This window comes from Macaca nemestrina, chromosome 13 (genome assembly GCF_043159975.1).
Source record: "Macaca nemestrina isolate mMacNem1 chromosome 13, mMacNem.hap1, whole genome shotgun sequence".
NCBI lineage: Eukaryota > Metazoa > Chordata > Mammalia > Primates > Cercopithecidae > Macaca > Macaca nemestrina.
Genome location: NC_092137.1, coordinates 3,559,577 through 3,586,269, shown reverse-complemented (window position 1 = coordinate 3,586,269; position 26,693 = coordinate 3,559,577). Strand labels below are relative to the sequence as shown.

Genomic DNA, 26,693 nt, shown 5'->3' with positions numbered 1-26,693 from the left:
GAGAGAAGACCTGCACCACAGGGCCACGGTGGTCTCAGCACAAGCTGCTGGGGCCGACGCTCCCTGTGGACTGTCATGGCTAATGAGGGGAGAAGGGGGAATGAGGTCCTTCAGAAGGGCAGCAGGAAGAGAAAGGTCTAGAAAGAAGGAAAAAGAGTTTCCCACCCCAGTGATGCATAAATGCAGGCAGAAACAGAAGCTTCATTGTAGTAGAGGCATCAAAAGCAGAGCACGTGAGTGACGGGCGCTCCACCTGCAGCAGCTGCTTCAGCCCAGACCCACCCACCCAGCTGGGAAGGCGCAGGGGTAGGAGACGGAGACACCAGGCAGGCTATACCCCTCCAGACCCACCCACCCAGCTGGGAAGGTGCAGGGGTAGGAGACGGAGACACCAGGCAGGCTACACCCCTCCAGACCCACCCACCCAGCTGGGAGGGCACATGGGTAGGACATGGAGACACCAGGCAGGCTACACCCCTCCAGACCCACCCACCCAGCTGGGAGGGCACATGGGTAGGACATGGAGACACCAGGCAGGCTACACCCCTCCAGACCCACCCACCCAGCTGGGAGGGCACAGGGGTAGGACACGGAGACACCAGGCAGGCTACACCCCTCCCTCTGCAAAAAGCACTCTCCTGGCTGGGGCGGAGGGACGCACACAACGATGCCAAGTGCCTGCAGGGATCTGGGTCACTGAGGTGCTTCAGCCCGAGAAAGGGACAGCTGGAGAAGGCACCTATTGTTGACACGAGCATAGGCACATCAGACACGACCCTCTGACCCTCGGTGACTATTGTTTCATTTGTAGGGTGTGTCATTTAATGTCAATTAATAGGTCCCAGTGTGATGCAGAAGAGCATCCATGAGTGAACGGAACAGAAACAGCAGTTCACAGTTGGTAGCTTTTATTGCTGTCTATCTAGAGACAGTTGTCTGGCTTTATAAAGTAACAGTACATTGATTTACAAAAGGTTATTTCTATAAAGGAAAGTGACAGACACGTTCTCAATCCAAAGCCTGAATTATTTAAGAAATGCAGTTATTGCAAAAAAAGCCCGACAGTGTGTCGTTTGCAAATGTGGTGCGGCTGGAATTTCCTCCTTGGTTCCTTTTGCCCCAGACGAAAGGACCAGACTCCAGGGTCTATGTGAGAGACCAATCAGCAGTCCTGTGTTTGTGTCCCAGAAGAATAAAGGCCCAGCACGCCACACCCGGTTCGTTTGGGAAGAGGCTGTGAGGAGTAGGGGCATGACATGAAGCACAGGTGCCAAATCACTGCACTCACACCCTCCCTGCTGGAAGCCGCTGAGGGCCCAGGCGAGGGAATAGGAGGAAGAGGACAAAGATGAGGCAACAGTGCAGGTGCTTCAGGAAGATGCATAGGGCAGTAAGCGACCGACGGCGGGGTCAGGACTGTGGAGGGGAGAGTGACCACAGGGGCAGAGGGGCAGAAAGGGCGGGTGTTGGAGGCACTTTTCTGCACATTCCCCGGGAGCTGCTCCCGGCGGGTTGAAGCTGGGTCAGGAGCTCAGTGGAGCTGTCTGGTCAGGCGCCGGCAGTGTGGGCGGTGCTTAGCGCCTGCTGGGAAGTACCAGGGACGATGTCGTTTACAGATGGGGGCGCAGGATGGTTTTTAAGCACAAACAGTATTCTGTTTGATTTCACAAAAATAAACCTGTGGAGGAGGCAGCATCATGCCCATTTGCAGGGGCCCTTCACGCTTTCCACACACAGAGCAAAGTGCTGCAGTGACGAGAACAGGGACGTTCGGTGCCAGAAGGCGTGGGTTCAAGTTCAGGCTGACTTTCAGTGTACCTTCTCTGAATTCCTATTTCCTTAGCTTCCAATTTTTTCACATGCCTGTTTTACAAATCACAGAACTCCAATGAGAATGTGCTTGAAGCATTTTGTAAGCTTTAAAAATGCTGAATGGATATTAATTACAAATAAAAGGAGAAGCAACTGGAAATTAAACAATCCCACTGCCTTGGATTTTCCCTGTGGTTTCTCTTTCACCACCATCCCTGTACTGAACTGTGAAAGGTTTCGATATGTGGGATCGGGGAGCAATGAAATTAATGCTGCACTGACTATTAAATATTAAGTGGGTCTTTGAACATCCAGGAGCTTCCACAGCTCCGAGGTTTGGCTGCTGGGCAGTCTCAAGGTGCCTGGAGGTTGAAGGGAGGTCCTCTCGGAGCCCATGGGCCTCCCAGTACGAGCCGCATGCTGGCAGGGTGAAGCGCAGTCCACAAACACCAGGACGGCCTGGGGTGGCCACAAACACCAGGACGGCCTGGGGTGGAGGCAGGTGAGCCCGTCCTGTGGGGCCAGGAGAGGCCTGTGCATCCTGAAGTGGCACAGACCCAGCTGACTGGCCGCGGGGCGGCAGTTTAAACGCGGCCATGCATTCCTGAGCACTCCTCAAAAGGCAGTGTCATTCCCATCCCTCGCGCGTGGGCTGGACTTGGTGACTTGTCCAACAAACAGAACCAGGTGGAGGGGACATGGAGACCTCTGAGACCCGGCCATGCAAGGCACTGTGGCTTCCTCCTCCTCCCTCCCTCTCTGCAGGGAGCCAGTGGCTATGCTGTGAGATGCATGAGAAGCCCTACAGAAAGAACCATGAGGCCAGGAACCCAGCCTCTCACCCATAGCAGCAGAACTTGGCGGGTGTATGACGGAGCCTCCAGGAGCCCAGTTCTCCAGTCCCAGCTGAGCCCTCAGGTGAGACAGCGCGGTCAGCATCCTAACTGCAACCTCAGGACAGACCTGAGCCAGTGCGACCCAGAAGCTGTGCTGGACTCAAGACCCACAGAAATAGTGAGGTCATACATCCCTGTGGTTTTAGCCCATAGAGTTGCAGATAATCTGTTAGGCAGCAACTGATGGCTAACACACAGGTCAGTCGACGTTACCCCGTACCTTTAACTGAAGGCTTTGCTGGGGAATAGTGCATTGAGGCCATTCTACTGAAACACACTGGAGGTTTAGCTTTGTTTAATTTGAAAATTCTAAGCTGAGGAATAGCGCATTGAGGCCATTCTACTGAAACATGCTGGAGGTTTAGCTTTAATTTGAAAATTCTAGGCCGGACATGGTGGCTCACACTTATAGTCAGTCGTAGCACTTTGGGAAGCTGAGGTGGGAGAACTGCTTGAGTCCAGGAGTTCAAGACCAGGCTGGGCAACGTAGTGAGACCCTATCTCTACAAAAAGTTTAAAAATTAGCCAGGCAAGGTGGTGCATGCCTGTAGTCCCAGCTACTCAGGAGGGCAAGGCAGAAGAATTGCTCGAACCAGGGAGGTCAAGGCTGCAGTGAGCCATGTTCATGCCACTGTACTCCAGTCTGGGTGACAGAACAAGACCCCCTGTCTCAAAAAAAAAAAAAAAAAAGGAAAATTCTGAACTGGGTTCTTCATTGGGTATCTTAGCATGAGCTCATCTCTGAAAGCAACTGTAATCATGAGAAGATGCTGCTTGGAAATGCGTGGAAGAGGAGTTCGGAGAAAATAACACATCAAACAGCTGTGTGGCTGGAGACGATTCTAGACTCGGACTGTTCTGTGCAGTGTGGAGGGGCTGCTGCCAGCCCCTCTATGGGGGATACTGCTCTGGGCATGTCGTGGCTGGTCCAGGAATGAACAGGCTTCAGGCTAACAAGGTGGGGAACCATCAACACCTGCCCACGGTACGGGAGGGAAGACCAATTATTCAAAATTAAAAACCTGCTTGTGTTTTGTCCCAAGAATGAAGAAAATTATATGCCTCGAATGAATATCCCAGCTGCTTGACTCCATATATAACCACCACCACTTGATCTCAAGCAATATTTAAAAAGGCAATCTGTAACCTATTCATATTTAAAGAGACCCAAATCTGTGTCCTCATCCTATGCCGTTATCCAGGAGGTGGTGAAGCAGGCTTTCCGGCTGGGTCACGGACACCTTCGATGTGGGAAGTGCTGTCTGCAGGGGGCCTTGAGGAAGGAGCCTTTGTGCCTGTCCCTTTGGCGGCTGTCACGGGTCGTGGGTGAGCACGGGATAGGTTTAGGGAACTGGTTTTATTCCCAAGGCATCTAGTGTACGAACTACTGGGAAGCTGACACTAAGCCAAGGACCTGAGAACTTACTAAGTGGACCCTTTTGAGTGGAGACTAAAGGTTGGAGCAGGTCTGTGCTGGAGAGCCTTAGACTTTGAGAAGTCCTGAGACCTTCCAGTCCCACCACAGCTTCCCAGGGGACCTCTTCAAAGTGAAAGAGGTTTCTTGGAGCTGCTCCAAAGCTCTCAAAGAATCATGAAACACCGACCATGTGCCAGGCACCATGTGGGGTCACTTACGTGTGCCCCCTTGCCACCCCAGGGGGATCAGCCATGTTCCTCACTTGCACAAAGGAGGCCAAGGCAGACACAGGCTGGACAACTGGTCATGCGGCCGGCACTTCAGAGTGGACCTGGAAGTTTCCAGACTGTCAGCCTGACTCCAAAGCCACTCTCACAACCACTGCTTTTGGGACAGTGTCCTCTGGGCCCCTCACACCTTGAAAATGCACTTTCTTCTTTCTATTCAGATCACAGATTGACAGAACATATAGTGCCAAGAAAAGCAAGGCAAAGAATGCACAATTTAAGAATCGTCTTACATCAAAGGCCTCTTCTCTGGACTATCATGCTCGCTTCAGGACTGGGTCACTGGCAAGTGCTATGGCCTTCGAGTTCACATTTGGTGCATCTGGTTTTGAATCACATTGCCATGGCTGGATGGCAGGGCTGGGCATTCCTAAGTCCATATCCCGGGACTGGCCACGATGAACTCTAGAGGTTTCTGAAGGTGTGAATTTCCACTGCCAGCTGGGTCAGACATTCCTCTGGAAAGCCCTGATGCCCAGCGCTGCTCCGCTCCCTTTTCCTGCTTTCACATTCTCCTGCTTGCACATTCTGAGCACACACGGGGTTCCAGGAGCATGGGCTTCAATGGAAAAGAGCAGGGACGTGGCCTCGATGGACGGCCATCCTCACTCGGCCTTTCCTTTCTTCTCCCCACCTGCCAATCATTCCCATCTCATCTGATTTAGCCATGATCAATTTGTTCTCTGCGGGAGGAGCAGAAAAGCAGGGCAACCAAGCCCTCTGGTCAGGCACGGTGATGGCAGCAACTGGCCGCTGTCGGCGTGCGGGTGGCCAGACCCTGAGCGCCGGCCCTGACAGTGTTAGACGCCAGCCACGCCTGCTCTCGCTTATGTTTCTAACTTTGCTTACAAATAAGACAGCAAAACCGAAGATGTCCATCTGTCAAAAACCCCTTTTAGACAAGATATTAACTCTTCCTACAAACAAAGCTCTCACTACCATATTAGCAACTATCAATAGAGAAGCAAAAGCTACATCGACATTGTTGAATACGTTTCTTTTCCAGAGTGCACGAAAATGTACCTTATCCTCGGCCTCCTCCAGCTGGGAGTGAGTTTGTAAAGAAGCACTTCTATGAACGTGGAACTCTCAGCCAAGCTGAGCTGGAGAATCTGGAGGCTGCGGAACTGCGGGGAAGGATGGAGCTGAACTCAAGACTGTGCGGGTGGATGCAGGTCAGTGACGAATGCAACTACAATCGAACTGTACATCATTCTGTATGGATTATGTCTACTTATGCAAATGGCTTGTAGAAATGTGTTTCCTTGGCTCTTTCCCAAATGGTCTGTGAAGCTCTCTCGAGTGGAGACCAAGAGGGAGACAGCCTGCAGGGCGCGTGGGAGGAGCACGGTCAGAGGACGGCGGCATTGATTTTTCCAAGCCACGGTAGCATAGGAAAATTATTTTAAATCGTGGTATATTTTCTTCTTCACTGATGCAATCACATTTGCACCAAACATTTACTAATTCACTCAGTGGCTCAAAGACAACAGATAAAACAAAGTACCCTGAACTCATTTATAAAGATCCTAAGTGATGTCCTACTAAAACTGGGCACCATATAAAAATTCTCAGCACTGTTCTAATCTGAAACACTCATGCTGAACACAGACTCGAATCAGTCTTTGGTGAATCTTCAACACAGGAGAAGTCGGCCCCCTGAGAATACGTGGGGGTTCAGCTTCCCGCTCCGCTCGCTCCCTTACCAGGAGCCTCGGCCCAGAGCGTGCTCCCGGCACCCCTCTGCCCTCGCGGACTGGCTGTTCTCTGGGCTTCCTTTATTTTCGCTCCTGCCCCATGGTCTTCATTCTTTCAACAGCAAAAGGTCTTACATGATAAAATGAATACATGCGTTGAGCGAGACGTGGATAAGAAAAGAGGAATTAAACGGCCTTTCATCACATTGTTTATGCCACTAACACACTGGGGCATTCTTCCTCCAATAAGTATCACTGATTTCATCACGGTCACATTGTAATTATAGTTCTGGCTTTGAAATGAACGTGATGTCATGAGCAGTTCCCCACATGAGGCCACACACACTCGACAGCCGGCACCCTGACCAGCCTCTTCCTTTGCTACTTCGGCAGCTACTGCATCTCAAACCACGCGACTCTCGTGAGCGCAGCCCGCAGGTGACTGGGGTGGGTCTGTTCTGGCCTCTCCCCTGAGGGCTGAATGTCAAGCTCAACCTGCATGAGGCCTGGTCTGAGTGACTGGGGGCACACACTGCGCTGCCTGTCACTCTGGCTGCTCCCGAGCCCTCCCGCACCTCACTCTGCTGTCACCTAGGGCGGCTTCTTTTCCTGTGGGAAATCACGCTGGGAACTGAACCTGAGAAGACTTGACTTCTGCTGGAGTGGCAGTTATCAGACAGCAGGGCTCAGCACACATCTGTACAAATGGCAGCACGTTCATTTTCTGAGCAACCTGAATGCTCTGCGCTGACTTGATCACTATGGGATGAAAACCTTCCGCCACCCTCGCTTGGTTCTTGCGCTACTGTTTACCCCCTTCTGAAGCATTTGATTCTACGGTCATTCCTGACCTCCAGCCTGGAAAAACTACTTTGAAGATCAACAACAGATGCCATGCAAGCAGTGAAAACAAATGGGACAGAGTTCTTTGGGGAATATGAACCAAATACCTACTTTCTTTCTAGAAACAACTATCTCGTTTTGTAGAACATCCTTGAATTAAGCATCTCAGATCAGCATCAAGGCTCTGGGCCAGTCAACAGCCACCGACTGCAGCCCCAGCACTGGCCTCCGCCTGCTCAAGCGCCCCCAGAAGACCTGAGAGGAGGGGCCATCCAGGACTCCAGGGCTCGGCCTGGGTATGGCCGGCTCCGGAGTGGTCACTGGAAATTCTCATGCAGAATGGCGGCGGTGGCTCCCCCACTGGGCAGCTTCCCTTAGCAGCCTGAGGTGGAGCTGAAGCCCAGGGCCAGAGGCGCAGACCAAGGAGGGTAAGCTGCGGGAGGAGGAGCTAACGGAAAATGGCACCAAAGGAACTAATGTTTAACATTCTAGACTCATTTCTTTTCACTCTGCTTGACTCTCCTCACCCACTGGAAGAGCTCACAGTTCCCTGAACCGACTGAGAACAGTTTTTGGCAGGAGCAAGTGCCGTCGGGATTGCTAAAATTTCTGGAACTGTTCAAGTGACGCTTAACACCAAACTTTAGAGCCCCTGCTTTACAAGGCAGCAGAGAAAAGTCTGTATTTGGAGGAAAAAACCCCAATCCTGATGGTCTAATTCCCAGAGAACCGTAGACTGGGGCTCAAGGGCGAGGCTTCTGGAGCTGTGTGGGGGGCTCAGCCAGGCTCGCTCACTGCCTCACTGCAGTTGTCTGGTGGATACTTCACCTCCCTAAGGCCACCGTCCTCATCTGGGAACCGAGGAGAGTAAAGTCACCTGCAGCTGCTGTGGGCATTAGTAGGTAATCAACATGATGCATTCAGCACACATCCGTGCAGCGTTAACACGTGACAGCACCTCAGTGCCGGGACACACAGTGCGTGTCCCAAGCAGAGCTGTGTGTGTGCGCGTGTGGTTTGGGGCAGGTGTGGTGAATGCTTTAAACAAGGCACAAAGAGCAGTCCACACAGGGAGCGGTCTCGCTGACACATCCTTAGTTTAAGACTTCCTGAGGATTTCCTGGAGTTGCGAAGGTCTGGGCAAATCAGAACAGTCATGCTGGAGAACCCTGGAGAGTCTCTGGTCTGACCTCTCTCTTTATTCACTGGTGGAGAGCAGAGAGGATCGAAGGCCACACCAAGCTGTTCACTTTAATCCACCAAATCAACACTGGCAGAACAGTGGTGGGCTGGCTTTTAGTATTTTCAGATTTTTGCACTATGGCAGAGTTTGGACATTCATCCCCTCCAACTCTCATGATGAAATGTGAGCCCCAGTGTTGGAGGTGGGGCCTGGTGGGAGGTGTCTGTTTCCTGGGGGTGGAACCCTCATGGGTGGCTTGGTACCCTCCCTGTGGCAACGAATGAGTTCTGGCTCCATTCGTTATCTTGGGATCTGATTGTTTAAAAAAACTCTGGTGCCTCCCTCGTCCTCCTCCTCTTCACTTGTCACTCTCGTTCTCACTGTGTGACATACTTGCTTCCCCTTTGCTTTCTACTAGGATTAAAAGCTTCCTGGCCGGGCGCAGTGGCTCATGCCTGTAATCCCAGCACTTTGGGAGGCCGAGGCAGGTGGATCATTTGAGGTCAGGAGTTTGAGGCCAGCCTGGCCAACGTGGTTAAGCCCTGTCTCTACTAAAAATACAAAAATTAGCCAGGTGTGGTGGTGGATGCCTGTAATCCTAGCTACTCAGGAGGTGAGGCAGGAGAACTGCTTGAACCTGGGAGGTGGAGGTTGCAGTGACCCAATAGCATCACTGCACTCCAGCCTGGGTGACAGAACCAGACTCTGTTTCAAAAAAAAAAGCTTCCTGAGGCCTCACCAGAAGCAGATGCTGAGATGCTGACACTGTGCTTCTTGTACGGCCTGCAGAAGTGTGAGCCAAAATAAACCTTTTCTTTATAAATGACTCACCCTCGGGTATTCCTTTATGGCAATGCCAAATGGACTAAGACACACTTCTTGAGTAAAGAAATTCGAGCATGAACACAAACTGTCCCTGTTTAAATTCTGGATGATCATGATGTATTGGTGATGGCTGCAAACCTAAAAGGAACAGGTGAAACAAGCATCGTCTACCAAACTGTAAACTCACTGAGGGCAAGGCTGTGTTCTGTTCAGTCCCCAACTGCCAGCGTGCAGCACTCAGTAGGTGCTGAATGGACATTTGCTGCATGAACAAATGAACAAGCTTCAGTTCAACACTGAACCAGTCACAGAAAGGTTAAGAATGCCCACATGCTGCCACAAGCCCCTAATGTGCAAGGAAGTGAGCGAGGAAGTTGGCAACGGTGCTTCTCCTGCGGAAGGTAGTGGAGAGGCCCCACATGCTCCCACGAGCCCTTAATGTGCAAGGAAGTGACCGAGGAAGTTGGCGACGGTGCTTCTTCTCCTGCCAAAGGTGGCGGAGAGGCAAGGCTGACTGCAGGGTCCCGCCCTGGGTCTTTCTCTCGTGGTCCAGGCATCCACCAGCTGTGCCACAGCGCAGCTCTCTCTCTCAAGAGGGTGTCAAATTTTAAGTCAGCATATAAAGGAACACATAGTAATTACATATTGAAATTAACCATGAAAATCTTTTAAGGTGAAGACCAACACACATCTTTTCATAAATCCAACTGCTTGTTTTTCTTCCAGGATTAGAACAAATTGCGATTTCCTCAATTAAGTACCACAAGGAATGCTGGCTTATATTTGGATCATGCCATAGAAAAAATATGTATCTGTAAACATGAGAGATGCCTGAAGTGTGGTGATGTATTCACACGCTGAGAGGCAGGTGGAACGGTAGACTAGCGGAGGGAACGAGAAGCATGAGTGGCTCTCTCACTGATGGTGGCCCCAAGCCCAGTCAGCCTGAGAGAAATGTTCCTAGGATGTGACTGCACTGATCCTTCTGGTTTCTCCCCAACCCCTCAATGCGTAGCTGTCAACTGCTGTTGCCTGGAAGCCCCCGCAAGAGTCTCAGGAGGGCCCAGCCAGCAGAACACAGGCTCGAACCCATCTCAGGCATCAGTCAGCGGAAGCACAGGGGTCTTCTGAGCAGATGTCAGTTGACCCCGGACAGCACTGTCCTTCCTTGGAGCAGAAATGCTGGTGCAGAATGAAGAGAGGACTCTCGGTCCTTCTCCCTTCAAACGGGACACATTACAGTGATGGAGGCAGGCGAGTGATGACGAGCATGGACTCTAGAGCCAGACGACTTGGGTTCAACTCATGTGATCCTAAGTTGGCTAACCTCTCCATGCCTCAGTCTCCCCATCTGTAAACTGGGATAATAACATCTCCTTCATAGGGTTGTGATAAGGATTAAATGAGTTAATGTTGGAACTCAGAGCAGTGGCTGGCTCATAATGAATGCGACAAAGGAGTCTGTCGGGTGGAGTGGGTGCAGGTGCCTGGAGCAGCGGTGTGGGAATTTCCTGCTCTCTGCTCCACTGTCCCTGCTGCTTCACAGCTAGTGCTAAGTGGCTCCCCTGATCGCTACACTGTAATATACAGTTTTTTTTTTTTTCTTTTTTGAGACAGAGTCTTGCTCTGTTGCCCAGATTGGAGTGCAGTGGCTTGATCTCGGCTTACTGCAACCTCAGCCTCCTGGGTTTAAGCGATTCTCATGCCTCAGCCTCCCGAGTAGCTGGGATTACAGGCATGAGCCCCTGCACCCAGCCTGTAGTATGCATTTAAGAAGCATAATACTGAAATAGGAAATACTTTAGGACCAGGAAAGCTGACTTGCAAAACTACTTCAACTAACTTGGCTTTTCCATCCACAATCACCCTATGGCCCAGGATTTTCTCTCTCAATACTATAAAGATTTCCTACAACGTGACATGGAGGATAATGAAAAATTCGTGTACAGTTTAGAAAGTCACTGATTTAGAATTTCCCAATTTCAAGTTATGTGCTTCCGATTTCTGTAAATAAAATTAAACCCCGTTTTAAGATTCAAGAAAAGTGTTGAAATGTAAAACAGTTGGTAACATGATTCTCCATCAACAATTTCTATACTATATATATAGTATAAAAAGCAAACAATCTTTTTATCTTGTAAGTTATGGTATTAAAAAAATGGAAGTGGGTGCAAAGCCCAGGGCGATGAGGTGCCTAGAAATGCCTGATTTTCTCCACAGACAAGGAGGGCCCCTTCCTTCCTCGCTAGGAACACTGACGACACCACCGTTTTGGAACTCCACAAAACTTCCATCACAACAGCTGGGAAGTGAAAGCGGGAATTCGACAAGAAGAATCTTCGTTTTTCCAAAAATCATACTATGCTGCTGCTCCTAAAAACTGCTTCTTGTTGTCGTTTTCAAAGTACTTCCGCATACCTTATGTCATTGAACCTGCATAGGACCACTGTGACGTGGGTAGAAAGGCAGGATCATTCCTAATCTGAGATGAATAATCTCTAACAGCCTGTAGACAGCAAAGTCTCTGAGTCCCACATTTCTTCCCAATCTCAGTTAGTGTAATAATGTGCCGCTTTGGTGGCTCCCACATTATCTGTGACTTCACAACCGAGAATGAGTCCAAAAACACTCTGACTCTGCCTTTGCAGTCCGGATCATGAGTGACAGTTGCCGTAATGCAGTACCACTTACTTTGATTTGAAAGCTTAAACCACGATTGCTTTCAGTACTGCTCCGGCACCACCTCTGTCTGCACGTGGCAGGTGCGTGTGAGCACTTGTGGGACACAGGAGTGGTCTGGCACACTGACCTTGAAGTTTGAGCCGGCAGCCTCGGCAAGAAAGAGGTCCCTGCCTTTTGGCTTCTCACAGTACCAGGCAGTAAGAATTACAGGACTTAAGCTCTGCTAGAAACTCTGACCATCCCTAAAAAATATTTCACAAGAGCCATGACTACCAGGCCACACAACTGGGTCACCTAGCCTTCTGAAGGCAGAAGCAGCGATGGTGCACGGGGCAGGATGGGCAGGGAACACCCCAGGCACGTCCTGTGGGGAGGGCGTGGAGGGCGTGGAGGGCGTGGAGGGCGTGTTCTCCCTGTGGCGGGGAAAAATGACAGCGCCACCTACCTTGCTGCAGACGGTCTTCACCCTGTGCAGTCTATCCAGCGACTCCTGTGGGTTCCCCAGGTACTGCTGAAGCTCCGCGTGCAAGATGCGCATCGAGAAGGGGACCATGGAGCCTGGAATCCAATCAGCGCTGAGTGAGTTTGTTTGCCATAACTGAGCACGCAATCATACTTGGCACACTTGAAGAAGGCGTCGCAGATGTCCCAGCAGAAGTGATGACAGATCCCTTTATTTCTTGTGAAGTATTTAACGGTGTCAGCTATAAAATACATGCTGGTTTTCTCTGTGGAGCTCTATCTATGTATGTCTGGACAATTATCAGAGGAGACAGGTGGATGACACCACGATTTCCATAGCTACACTGCAATCATTTAGAAACGATCCCAAAATGAATGAAACAGTAGAGACCACCAACCCCTCCTCCAATAAAAGAAAAACCTGAATGCTCAGATATTCTTTAATATTTCTTTAGTTTAGCAAGCTCGAATGAAGGTTGCTTAGGTTGGGTTCCCCAGAAGGAGACCCTGAAGGGAGAAGCTGTAAGCCAGCCAGTGGTTCTGGCCAGTGGGGAGGAGGGGAAACTGAGCACAGGTGCATCTCAGGCCTGGGCCCTGGGAATGGGCCTCCCACTGGATTCCACGTGGCCTTGGAGCCTGCGCTCTGCCTCTGAGCTGTCCCAACAGGAGGCAAGGGAGCTGGACTTGAAAAATCTATCACCCAGAGCTGCCTGGTTATGAGTGTGCTAAGAGGAAGAAGCCCAAGAGAAACCACCTTTATATCATATCACATGTGGCTGCATCATCTCTCAGGGTAAGGTAAACTTATTGTTAATATTGTGTTCTCTTCTAATAGGATTCGGAATTTGATCTGTAGTATGTATACTAAGTAGATAACAATCAGCAAAAAATCAAATAGCATGCATTGATTATAAATGAGATAAAGAACAGAGAAATGCCAGCAGAGGGCAATCACATGTATTCAGCAAAGTGCTTTTCAAAATAGGCCTAAGTGATGAATATTCGGATCTGGAATATAGTCTGAAAGATGGTGAGGAAACACGCGTGTGACTTCTGCAAGCCACTTAACATCTCTGTGCCTCAGTGCATCCATCTGTCTATTCATTAACCATTACTGAGAATGGGCCACAACCACACTGAAATGAGCTTTATGGTTATGGTCTTTAATAAGAAAGGTCCAAAAAGAAGACAATGAAAATTAAAGAACACTATGGAAAATAGTTTTACTGTGATGATAAGCTGGAGAAAAGAAAGATAACAATTATTGAAATTAAAATGTTTAAACTTTCTTTTTTGATGCCACTAAATAATTTCTGTATCTCAAGAGAATGTCTGGCTGAGCTTAAGTTACAACCTGAGTCACTTCGGTTTCCCAGAAATAAACATTTCTAGACCATCAGTATAATGATGCAGGGGACTGGCCTGCAATGCAAGTCATATGTAAGTCACGTCACTGTGGAACCGGCCCAACATGGTAAGTTATATGTAAGCCGTGTCACTTCCATCCTTCTGTCTCAAGTAGAGAAGGGGCCAGAATCACTCCTATGTGGCTGATCACTTAACTCAAGGGAGAGAATATCTCAAGAACTCTTCAAGCTCTATAAGGTAAGCACAGAAACAAACCCCTACTGGAAGTTCTCAAACCCAACTTGGGACTAGATGTTAATACTCCGCTCTCAATTTACAGACTGGCTGTTAATACTCCCATCTCAATTTATAGACTAGCTGTTAATACTCCGATCTCAATTTACAGACTGGCTGTTAATACTCCGTTCTCAATTTATAGACTAGCTGTTAATACTCCGATCTCAATTTACAGACTGGCTGTTAATACTCCGATCTCAATTTATAGACTGTTAATACTCCGATCTCAATTTACAGACTAGCTGTTAATACTCCGATCTCAATTTATAGACTAGCTGTTAATACTCCGATCTCAATTTACAGACTGGCTGTTAATACTCCGATCTCAATTTATAGACTGTTAATACTCCGATCTCAATTTACAGACTAGCTGTTAATACTCCGATCTCAATTTATAGACTAGCTGTTAATACTCCGATCTCAATTTACAGACTGGCTGTTAATACTCCGATCTCAATTTATAGACTGTTAATACTCTGATCTCAATTTACAGACTAGCTGTTAATACTCCGATCTCAATTTACAGACTAGCTGTTAATACTCCGATCTCAATTTACAGACTGGCTGTTAATACTCCAATCTCAATTTATAGACTGTTAATACTCTGGTCTCAATTTACAGACTAGCTGTTAATACTCCGATCTCAATTTACCGACTGGCTGTTAATACTCCGATCTCAATTTATAGACTAGCTGTTAATACTCCGATCTGGAATACAGTTTGGTAGATGGTGAGAAAACAGGCTGTGTGACTCCTGCCACTTCACCTGAGACAGTGGCAGAAAGTTAGCTGCCCCTTACCCTGACAACTGCCCATGGACATGGGGGTGCTTCTGGATGTAAAAGCACATGTGAAAATATTTTGAACAAAGTGAAAATAAAAATACAACATCAAAATTTGTGGGATGCAGCAAAAGCAGTGCTGAGAGGAAGCTTTTTAGCATTAAATGCATATACTAGAAAAGAAAGATCTGAAACCAGTTCCACCTTTGAAAACTAGAAGGAAAAAAAGAGCAATATAAGCCTAAAGTAAGCAGTAGAGAATAAAATAATAATAATAAAAATATAATAATAAAAATTAGAGCAGAAATCAGTGAAACTGAAAACAGGAAATCAATAGACAAAATCAACCAAACCAAAAACATATTCTTTGACAAGACCAATAAAACTCTGACAAGACCAATAAGCCTCTCCCCAGGCTAGTCAAAAAAAGACAAGACATAAACAACTAGTACTGGAAGTGAAGGATTATTACTGTGGATCCTACGGACAGTAAAAGAATAATAAAGGAATATTACGAACAGCTCTATGTCCACACATTTGGTAACTTAGATAGAAAAAGAAAAACCTTTCCAAAAAAGCAAGCCCCAGACCCAGATGGTTTCACTGTGAATTCCACCAAACATTTATGGAAGAAATGATATCAGTTCTCCACAATATCTTCCCGAAAACAGAAGCAGAGGAATACTTTCTAACTTCTTATATGAGACTGGCATTACCCTAATACCAAAACCAGACAAAGATGTTACAAGAAAAAAGAATATAGACCAATATGTCTCATGAACATAAATGCAAAAATCTTCAACAAAATTAGCAAACTGAATCGAAGAGAACTGAAGTCAACAAAAAATTAGCAACCAAATCCAAAAATGTATAAAAAGAATTATAAACCATGACCAGACAGAATTTATTCCAGGTATACAAGGGTGATCTAACATTCCAAAATCAGTTAACATAATCTACTACATCAAACAGGCTAAAGAACAAAAATCTTATCCATAGATGTAGAAAAGCATTTAACAAAATCCAGCACCAGCTCATGATAAAAACTCAGCAAACTAGGAATAGAGGGAAACTTCCTCAACTTGATAAAGGACATCATAAAACAACTGCAGCTAACAACATACTTAAGAGTGAGAAACTCAGTGATTTCCCCCTAAGATCATGAATAAAGCAACAATGTTCCCTCTCATCTCTTCCACTGAACATTGTACTGGAAGTTCGAGCTAATGTAATGACAAGAAAAGAAAACCAAAGGTACACAGAGTGGGAAGAAGGAAATAAAACTATTTGCTTAAAATGACATAATTATGAAGAAAAATCTCAAAGAACAAAAAAACTTCTAAACTAGTAAGTGTTTAAAGGTCACAGGATACGAGATCAATATGCAAAAGTCAACTGTCTTCCTAGATACTACCAATAAAAGATGGGAATTTGAAATTAAAAACACACTATCATTTCCCATATAAATAAGTGAAATACCCTAGGTATAAAATGGACAAAATAAGCACAAGAGCTGTAGGAAGAAAACTACAAAACTCTGATGAAAAAATTCACAGAGCTGAAAAAAATCAAGAGATATTACACATTCATGGACAGGAAGACAATACTGCTAAAACAACAGTTCTTTACAACTTGACCTACAGATTCGATGCAGCCCCAATCAAAATCCCAGCAAATTATTTCATGGTTACCAACGAAATGACTCTGAAGTTAATATGGAGAAGGAAAACACTCAGAATATCCAACACTAAAGAGAGCAAATCTGGAGGGCTGAGACTACCCACCTTGAGAGCTACTCGAAAGCTACTGTAAAAAGACTGGGTGACTGTGTGGTCCTAGAGAAAGAATGGACAAATAGATCAGTGGCCCCGAGTAGAAAGACAAGAAATTGCTCCTCACAAATATAGTCAGTTTGATCTGTGACAGACGAATAAAGGAAATGCAATGGAGAAAGAACTGGCTTTTCCAAAAATGGTGCTGGGACAACTGGACGTCCACATGAAAAAAATGAATCTAGACACAGATCTTACATCTTACACAAAAATTAACTCCAATAACAGACCTACATGTAAAGTGCAAAAATTATAAAACTTTTAGAACAGAACACAGATGAAAATCTAGGTGACCTGGGTTTGTTGATAATCTTTCAGATACAACACCAAAAACATAATCCATGAAAAGAAAAAAATTAGTAAGCTGGACTTCATTAAAATTAAAAACATATGCTCTGTAAAACGTAGTATTAAAGTAATGAAGAGACAAGTCACAGATAGGAAGAAAATATTTGTAAAACACCTATCTAATAAAGAACTTGTATCCAACATATACAAAGAATCCTTAAAAATCAACAACAGGCCAGGTATGGTGGCTGATGCCTGTGATCCCAGCAGGTGGGGAGGCTGAAGCAAACTGATTGCTTTTTTTGGTTTCTACAAAAAACACAAAAACTAGCCAGGTATGGTGTGTGCCTACAGTCCCAGCTACTCCGTTGCTTGAGGTGGGAAGACTGCTTAAGCCCAGGGGCTCGAGGCTGCAGTGAGCCATAACTGCACAACTGGACTCCAGCCTGGGCGACAGAGTGAGACTCTGTCTCCAAAAAACAGACAATAAGAAAACGAATAACCCAACTAATAAATGGGCAACAGATCTGAACAGACACCTCACCAATAAAGATTTATCAATGACAAGCATATAAAGATACTCATCATCATATGTCATTAGGGAACTGCAAATTAAAACAATGAGATGACACTATACACCTATCAGAATAGTGAAAAATCCAAAAAATGACAATACCAAAGGCTGGTTGAGGATGTGAATCAACAGGAACTCTCATTCATTGCTCTTAGGAAAGCCAAATAGTATGAAAGCCTTGGAAGATGCTTGGCAGATATTTACAAAGCTAAGAATACTTTTACCATAAAATCCAGCAATCACAGTCCTAGGGAGTTACCCAAGGATTGGAAAACTTGTGTCTACACAAAACCCTGCAAAAGAATGTTTATAGCAGCTTTATTCGTAATTGTCAAAAACCAGAAGCAACCAAGCTCTATTCTTCAACAGAGGAACGGATAAATAAGCTGTGGTATATACACACAGCGGAATATTATTCAGAGATAATAAATGTACTATCAACCAGAAAAAGACAGTGGAACCATAAATGCACATTCCTAAGTGAACGAAGCCAACCTGAGGACCATACACCGTATGATTCTCACTATAAGACCTTTGGAAAAGGTGAAACTATGGAGACAATGGAAAGACTCCAAGTTCCCAGAGGTGGTGGGGGGTTAATCCAGGGGTGGTGGTGGGGGGTTAATCCAGGGGTGATTTGGGGGGATCAATCCAGGGGCGATGGGGTATTAATTCAGGGGTGATGGGGGATTAATCCAGGGGCGATGGGGGATTGGGGGGATTAATCCAGGGGTGATGGGGGATTAATCCAGGGGTGACGGGGGATTAATCCAGGAGTGATGGGGGATTGGGGGGATTAATCCAGGGGTGATGGGGGATCGGTCCAGGGGTGATGGGGGATTAATCCAGGGGTGACGGGGGATTAATCCAGGAGTGATGGGGGATTGGGGGGATCAATCCAGGGGTGACGGGGGATTAATCCAGGGGTGACGGGGGATTAATCCAGGGGTGATGGGGGATTGGGGGGATTAATCCAGGGGTGATGGGGGATTAATCCAGGGGCGATGGGGGATTAATCCAGGGGTGATGGGGGATTGATCCAGGGGTGACGGGGGATTAATCCAGGGGTGATGGGGGGATTAATCCAGGGGTGATGGGGGGATTAATCCAGGGGTGATGGGGGATTAATCCAGGGCTGGTGGGGGGGATTAATACAAGGGCAGTGAAACTATTCTGCATGACACTACGATGAACACGGAATGTCATTAATTTGTTGAAACCCACAGAATGGACAACCCACAGAGTGAACCCTAAGGTAAACTATGTACTTTAATAACAATGTACCGATATTGGTTTATCAATTATAATAAAAGTACTGTGCTAATGCAAAATTTTTTTACTTACTAGTAAAAATGCAAGATGTTATTAAAAATTGTGCAGAAGAAAGAGGGTATATGGAACTCTACTCGATTTTTCTGTAAATTACAAAAAGGGAAGATAAACCTAACTACACATATAATTTAAAATATAATAAAGATGGTCTCTCCGACGTATTAGATGGAAAATGGAGTTTTTAATGAGCGTGGTTCAAATCTGGGGGCTGCCACATGAAAAAAGATAAAATCAGATCCATTTCTTTGGGGTGAAGGACTGTGTTCTTGGGATCTCAAATTGAAACTTAAAATATGTATTTTTTTTGTCAGAAATACTAGATATAGTGGCCAGCTATAGCTGAAAGAGTAATATTAATACTTGATTAAAGGTACATTCCGACCAGCTGCAGTCTTGTCACCTGTGTCCTTGTCAGAACTTCAGAATCTCAGGCCCTGCCCAGACCTGCTGCATCAGGGCCTGCCCACCACAAGAGGCTGGGTGACTCCCGCGCACGCTGAGATGGAGAAGCACTGCTCTAAAACAGTACCTCACTGATGTGAAATTAAAATTCGCTAACTCAAAGGTTATCAGGTAATATCAATTATATTTTTCTAATGTCTCAAAATGCACACTGACCTTCCTTAGGATCAAATTAAAACAGGTAATCAGTAGTATATGCTGCCTTAATTATAACAGGTAATCAGTACTACATATAGCACATTCATTACATATCACACAGGAAAATGTCCCTCATTAGATATATATTGTTTCCTTGCTACCTCCACCCTTTTAAAAACCACACAGGCGTTTAAAGCCTAAATGGGGGTTAAGGGAAAAGAAGGTGATGAAATTCTGCCTGAACTTCTGTGAGGCCTTGGGGACCAAACGCCTGCTTGTACCTGTGGACTCCACACTGCTGGAGTAGGTGGAGTTGAGCTGTGGTCAGATCCTCCTCCTCCAACAAACCTGACTTCCAGGTTCTTTTCAAATCTCCCACGTGCTAAGGTGCTCCCATTGCTACTGCTTTTGGGAGGTGGGGAGGATATTTTTGTGAACAAAATTTATCCATTTCTTCCTTACATCTGGGGGACATATTGAATAAAATCACAATTAAAACTAGCACTAATGTAGCAAAATCCTTTCAGAATTAAATTTTAACATTTTAAAAAGAAAATACATTAATGTTATTTAAAAAAATGATAATGAGCCCTTCCCCTGCCCCCCACGTAACAGTTAATAACTCAGCTGGGCACGGTGGCTCACGCCTGTCATCCCAGCACTTTGGGAGGCTGAGGCGCGCAGATCACTTGAGGCTGGAAGTTCGAGACCAGCCTGGCCAACATGGCGAAAACCCTGTCTCTACCAAAAATACCAGTATTAGCTGGCGTGGGGCACACGCCTAGAATCCCTGCTACTTGGAGGCTGAGGCAGGAGAACTGCTTGAATCTGGGAGGCGGAGGTTGCAGCGAGCCGAGATCGCACCACTGCGCTCCAGCCTGGGCGACAGAGTTAGACTCCATCTCAAAAAGAAGAACATAAAAACCACGGTAACTCAACCTTCTGAGCATCCTCGTTCCCACGGAGGGTGATGGGCTCCTCCTGCTCCACCGGCCAGTCCCTCAGTCCAGACGGAAAACTGCAGCCTGAAGGGGACTGCCTGGGGTTCTGTGGCAGGGAAGAGATGGCTGGCTGTGTCCTCGTTATGGTGGCACTATTCCCTCACGCTGCCACCTCTCCTTGTAGATACTCGGTTATCAAGTAAACAAACATTCCCTAATCCCAATTCATCCAAAGCTGCCAACATACGGCCACCAGGCCACTTGGCAGCCGCTCTGCAAAGACCGTCAGCTGGAAGCTCTGGCAGCATCCTCTAAGCAATCCTCTCTCATGCTTCCCTCAGTGGGAACCTAAAAGCTGGGCCCTCCCCAGGTAGATGCAAAACCAAGAATGACAGTAGCGGTGATCCAAGCCGGCCAGGTTCTTCCTTAAACACGCTCTCATTGTTTGTGCCTTTCCTGGCAATACCTGGAGCAAAGTGAAGACTGATGTGGAGGAAGATCTTCCTCCTCATTGACTTGTATCATTGAAAAAGTCTCGCACAGGTTAAAAATCTTAAAAGAATAAAAATCCGAAGGAAAACCATATCTACAACTTCATATGAAAGAGAAAAATGTAGGGAATTAAATCAGAAAGAAAAACACCCCTTCCTAGAAACAATAGATGGATCACAGAATTAAAACAATAAACGGAAGCAGCTGGAGAAACCGCCTGTGTGCTCCAGGTGGGGCGTGTGAATTTCACTGAGCTGACGTTTACTCAGCAGCTCCTGGCGCTGGGCAGGAGGGCCTGCACCCTGTGCACACAATGAGAGCTATGGGGTCCGCGAGCTCGAGGAAACCACTCCCGTCTTCAACAAGATACATACAGAAGCTGCTTTGGTGTAATTCATACTTTTGTCTTAAGTAAATGCACATAAAAATACCTTTAAGCTGATTCTCTCAGTCACCAAACCTAGCCCCTGTCTCTGAAAAGCCACCCTGGGAATCCCAGTGAAATCCTCCATGCTGAGGGTGGTTGTCAAGTGAGATAAAATATGCAAGGCTTCCACACCAGCCCTGAGGCCTATCTTTCTCCTGCAGGGAGAAAGAGCATTGGAAAAGAAAAAAAAAAAAAAAAAGGAGAAGCTACTCAAAATCTGTAAGGAAAAACAATTCCTAGTGGATCTATTTTTCTGGAAGATTCCCATGTATAGTTGTGACCTGCCAAAATCTAGGTTGGTATAAATACTGTAGAAGTGTTCTCATTAATCATTTAGAAAACATTAAATGAAAATACTCCTACAAAATTTATTTCAGACTGTCCCTTGCTGTGCTGAAAATCCGTACTGCTACTATAGAAAAGAGAAATGTGCCAGGAATTGCCCGGGCCTTGGTGCTGGGCAGTGAAAAATGAAAGGGAAAAAAGATGACATTTCAGTTTCCCTTCAGTGGGGTATGCTACCTTCTGCCACTCACTAGCTGTTTGTGCTGGGTGGATCACATCCTCTCTGCAGCCTTTTGTGTCACCTGCAAACCAGGGCGTGAGGGCCCAGATGCAGCTAGGTGGCCGTGAGGCCAGAGCAGGTGTGCCATGAGGATGCCTGGATGCCTGTGCCACCTGCCTCAGAGAACGTGGCTGTGGCAGCCTTCCAAACCCTTTGCCCAATTTTAACAGCTTTACCCTTTCTTCAAAAAGGCACAAACTTACAAGTTTGCCCTGGCATTTCCGTCTCATTTTCAAGTTATGCGAATACTTTGCTGGGAAGACTGCTTTGTATTGATTTCCCTCTGTCTCTGCATGTCTGCGTGTGTCCTTCCCTATCCTGACCTCAGCAGGCAGGACAAGCCATGCGCTTGGTTTCCCTCTGCTCAACGGTGGGGATACTGCTTGGTGTCTGTGCCCAGCCAAGCACACGGTGACACACTTACAGCTCTCAACATGTCATTTTTGAGTTAAATGTGGCATTGTAAATTAAAAAACACTAAAAACACAAAAACAGTGAGAAAGTCCTAAGAGAAAAAAAATATCTTAAATATAAATGATTCGCTTAAGTCTCCAAAGCCCTGAAGCATGAAGACAAACTGAGGCTTGGGTCACCGCCTCTGTATGAGTCCGCCACAGCCATGTGCAACCCACGTGTGGCTTCAGCTACAGCCCAGTGACTGGCCAAGGCCTGTATCTAGTGCAGACAGGGTGAGGAGAGGTCTCCATCTGGATGTTCTCATGGTAGATATGGGGCCCCAAACTGAAAATTCCCATATTTTTAGTGGTTTGTTCTAAGAAAAGACTGAGAATGTTAGATTTCATAAAAACAGTGAGCAAAGTGAAAAGCAGTAAGATGAACTAATGAGCCTTCTCCAAACAAATAAAGCAGCAATCACGTGTCCAACAATCAACACTCGGGAGTTCTGATGCAAAGCATTGTGACCTGGAAATCTAACTCAAGCAGAACGTGGTCACTCTGCAAGGTGAGGTAATTTTGTCATGAAAAATAAAATCTGACATTTGAAACATGCTGAATATTTAATTCTGAGATATCACGTATGGTTATGTGTTGATAAAAAAAAGTTTCAGAATTTAATTTGAGAAGTCAAAATGGGAATTTCATGATTTTGAAGGGAGGATGAAAAAGGACGAAAGGCCCAGTGACAGTGACAGTGACAGTGTGCCTTTACCCACACAGAGGAGCAGACAGCTGAGGGACGAGTAGAGAGATTCTTACGCGCACAGAGGAGCAGACGACTGAGGGGCGAGTAGAGCGATTCCGGTTAATTGAAGTGTTTGCCCCATCCACTTTAATTTGACTCGAGTGTAATCCGTAAGGATTCACTTCTGAAGTACAGTTTCGTGTGAAGTCATTACAGCTCTTGTAACTTAGACTAAACATACAGATCTGAATTTAGTATTAGAAGCAGCACCGTACTTCTTAAACAGCATAGTGAAGACAATCAAGTTGCTTTATTTCCAATGGGAAGATGTTTTAGGCTCCTATTTTCCCTCTAGTTGCATGGAAACTTGAAGTGAGCAATTTAATGCAGAACGTGGTACTTTAAAAATTCAAAGCACTAGGAAAGTTTACATGCTGACTGCCATCGTGAATGTTTCTTTGGAACGAGAAGTGTAATTCCAAACAACAGATTAAAAAGATGGTGGTGGGGGTCTGGAAAAATTTAACTCTCTGAGAGAGGATGAAATTAGCCTTGTCAGGAATGGACATTTAATTTTCTTTAACATAGTGAATATGTTCAACACAAGAGTGAACCCAAGTGTAAACTATGAACATTTGTTAATAATGCTGTACCAATACCGGTTCATCAGTCGTAACAAATGTACCACACCAATGCAAGCTGTCAATATAAAATGCAATGAATGATCTAGAAGTATTATTCAGAGATATAATCCCTACCAACACTTTTCATGACTGCAAACCCTATGACGGGAGAAACAATCTGTACTAGTGTAACAATTTAAAAAATAAAAAAAAAATCTAAAAGAAAATTAAAGAAAGAAGGCTAGTACGGGGATATGAAGAATGGCTCTCAAAAGAGAAACTCTGTAGGATTTTGGAAAGGTATTTTAAAGCCCTAACGTGAAGAGTAATTATGAAGTTAACAACATTTAAGACAAACAAAAACACTTTTGGTGCTGGGAAAAGGCTGGTGTCCATGGTGACCACCCTCTGGGGTGGATGAGATTTCCTGGGACAGAGATGCTCCCTGCAGATGCTGAGGTGCCAGTGACAGCAGATGGCCGTGCTGTGGGGAGATTACAGAGGATGTCTGTCTACAGGGCCAAAGACTGTGGGAGGTGATCCCGGAGAACTCACGTTAAGTGCATCCCACTACACTCGATGGAAGACGGCGAGGGCAGCAGGTGGCCTAGGGCCTCAAGGCTATGCCAGGAGAGAGAGCATCTTTGACAGGTGTGCACAAGGGACTCCGCGGGGCTAATCGGAGCTCTTGGAAGCTCCACGTGAAGAGTGGCAAGTCAGCAGCTGTGTAGACTCTCTTCCCAATACTGCATCTCCCAGAGCTCCTCCACACCCAGCGGACGGTCCCAGCAACAGCGTGCAGAGCTCCTCCACACCCAGCGGACGGTCCCAGCAACAGTGTGCAGAGCTCCTCCACACCCAGCGGACGGTCCCAGCAACAGCGTGCAGAGCTCCTCCACACCCAGCAGACTGTCCCAGCAACAGCGTGCAGAGCTCCTCCCATACCCAGCGGACGGTCCCAGCAACAGCGTGCAGAGCTCCTCCTATACCCAGCGGACGGTCCCAGCAACAGTGTGCAGAGCTCCTCCACACCCAGCGGACAGTCCCAGCAACAGTGTGCAGAGCTCCTCCACACCCAGCGGACGGTCCCAGCAACAGCGTGCAGAGCTCCTCCACACCCAGCAGACTGTCCCAGCAACAGCGTGCAGAGCTCCTCCCATACCCAGCGGACGGTCCCAGCAACAGCGTGCAGAGCTCCTCCTATACCCAGCGGACGGTCCCAGCAACAGCGTGCAGAGCTCCTCCTATACCCAGCGGACGGTCCCAGCAACAGTGTGCAGAGCTCCTCCACACCCAGCGGACGGTCCCAGCAACAGCGTGCAGAGCTCCTCCACACCCAGCGGACGGTCCCAGCAACAGTGTGCAGAGCTCCTCCCACACCCAGCGGATGGTCCCAGCAACAGCGTGCAGAACTCCCTTAGGAAACGTTCTGGAAAGCTGTCTGGTAAATGTCTTTACTTGTCTCAGCCTACTTGGGAATGACAAAGGCATGATTTCTTTGCATTCATTATTCCTGATATAACAGTATGTGGAATCAAGAAGATACTCCTAAAACGGGTTATGTTGCAAACAAAAAAGGTTATGTTTGTATTTTTAAATTAGAATTTTTTTTTCAGGGTTGCAAATAGTATTTCCCAGAATGGGACAAGATATTAATATTTCCCAAATACAAAACAGATGAAGGATTAAATACCTACTATATAGAATGAACCTCAAGCAATTAATAACAAAGATAACCCAATAGAAATACAGGCCAAGATTATGAAAGAGTGAGTCACCAAGGAGGAAATTCCGACAAAGGACACATAATTGGGCAGAAATCAGAAAGACGTCAGTTGCGACAGGAGGTAGAATTTTAGACTCACTGGTGAAAGTCTGACAATCTTTACTTATACAAGAGTGGAGGGACAGAAACACAGGCTGTGGCTGGGAGTGGAAATTAGCATGGCCACTTTCACATATGCCACTTTAAATTTACACCTCGAACTCAACATGTACAAAGGGAAATGTACAAAGATGTCCATAACACCACTGCTCATCATAGCCAAAAGCTGGAAAGATCCTAATTGTTCATCTTTATGGATACGGATACAGATGGATATGAACAATGGCGAGTGGGGAAAAAAAAAGCAAATGAAGAATGATGTGCTCATGAAGTATATTGACAAAGCTTATAAGACAATACTCTCTCTCTGTATACATGTATTTCTCTGTGTGTATGTATATGTGTGTGTATGAAGCAAATATGTAAAAACATGATCTGGAAGGATACACAACACACCACAACTGTGACTGCTTCTGGGAGGGACTGAACTGGGAAAGAGGTTCACAGGCTGTATCAGCAATGGGTGATTTCATTTGTTACAAAAAAGGTCTAAGGCAAATATGAAAAAATATTTGTTAATTGTCTGAGTATTTTATAAATACCAATTTTTGTTAAGCAAAGAGTGGATTCAACCAGATCCCAAAACAGAGTTTCTCATAAGGTACAGAAGTAGTGGGTTAGAATAAAAGTAAATACCTTTTACTAAAAAGCTATTAGAACAGAAAAAAAAGTAAAGTAAAAGTAAACAGTAAATAGATGTGGGCAACACAGAAAAATCAAATATCTGAATTTGCACAAATCCATCTGGAAACAACAGTGGCATCCTGTGCAATGAGAGAGTACTCTACCTCAACCATCTGAAGAATTCACGGATAGGGAACTTCTGTTTCAAAATCAGAGAAATACGAACAGGAAAGGCAACTTTAAGATACATTTATCTTTTTCTCTGTCCCTGGAGATGCATGATACAGGGTATTACTATGCAAGTGAAGTTCAGTTTTCAGCGATAAGACAGTGGCTATGAGCAAGTTTTCTGCACACTATTTTTATTCTTCTTGTTTTGACATCTTCTACCAGTATGACCAACACCGATCTTCTGAATTTCCTGAAGCCGCATGACAATTCTAGACAGAAGAGCTCAGTTGCCAAGTTATGTGTGAAGTCTCAGGGAACTAAAGCCACACAGTCTTTAAGTGTGTCCTGCAGGGACACAGAGGACTTCCAGTGAATGAAAAGATGTGGACAATCTGCTCACAACCCCCAGCCAGTTGGCTTCTGAACACAAATCTGAGCTTTCAATGACTGCCCCACAACCCATGAAATGAACTGCGACAAAAGGCTTGATGCAAGCAGCTTCCACTCCACCGCCTGCGGCCTGGGTTCTGGGGATGGAGGAAGCTGGGCCCTGGGTTCTAGGGATGGGCGTAGGGTCTGAGAGGGGAAGAAGCAATGAATGCAGTAGAAGAGGAACAGAGGAAAAGGGGGTGGAGATTGAGGAGCAAGAAAGGAAGATAAAGAGA

The 26,693-nt window shown here is 46.2% G+C and overlaps 1 protein-coding gene across 2 annotated transcripts in view; it reads right to left on the bottom strand.

Moving 5' to 3' along the window:
• The window catches only part of LOC105497574 (trafficking protein particle complex subunit 12), a 102,769-nt gene that overhangs the window by 25,744 nt on the left and 50,332 nt on the right, over positions 1 to 26,693 (bottom strand). For both annotated transcript variants that reach the window (XM_011768756.3, XM_024797895.2), the window contains exon 6: positions 12,088 to 12,200. In XM_011768756.3, the coding sequence (XP_011767058.3) occupies positions 12,088 to 12,200 (113 nt within the window). The remainder of the gene's footprint in view (positions 1 to 12,087; positions 12,201 to 26,693) is intronic.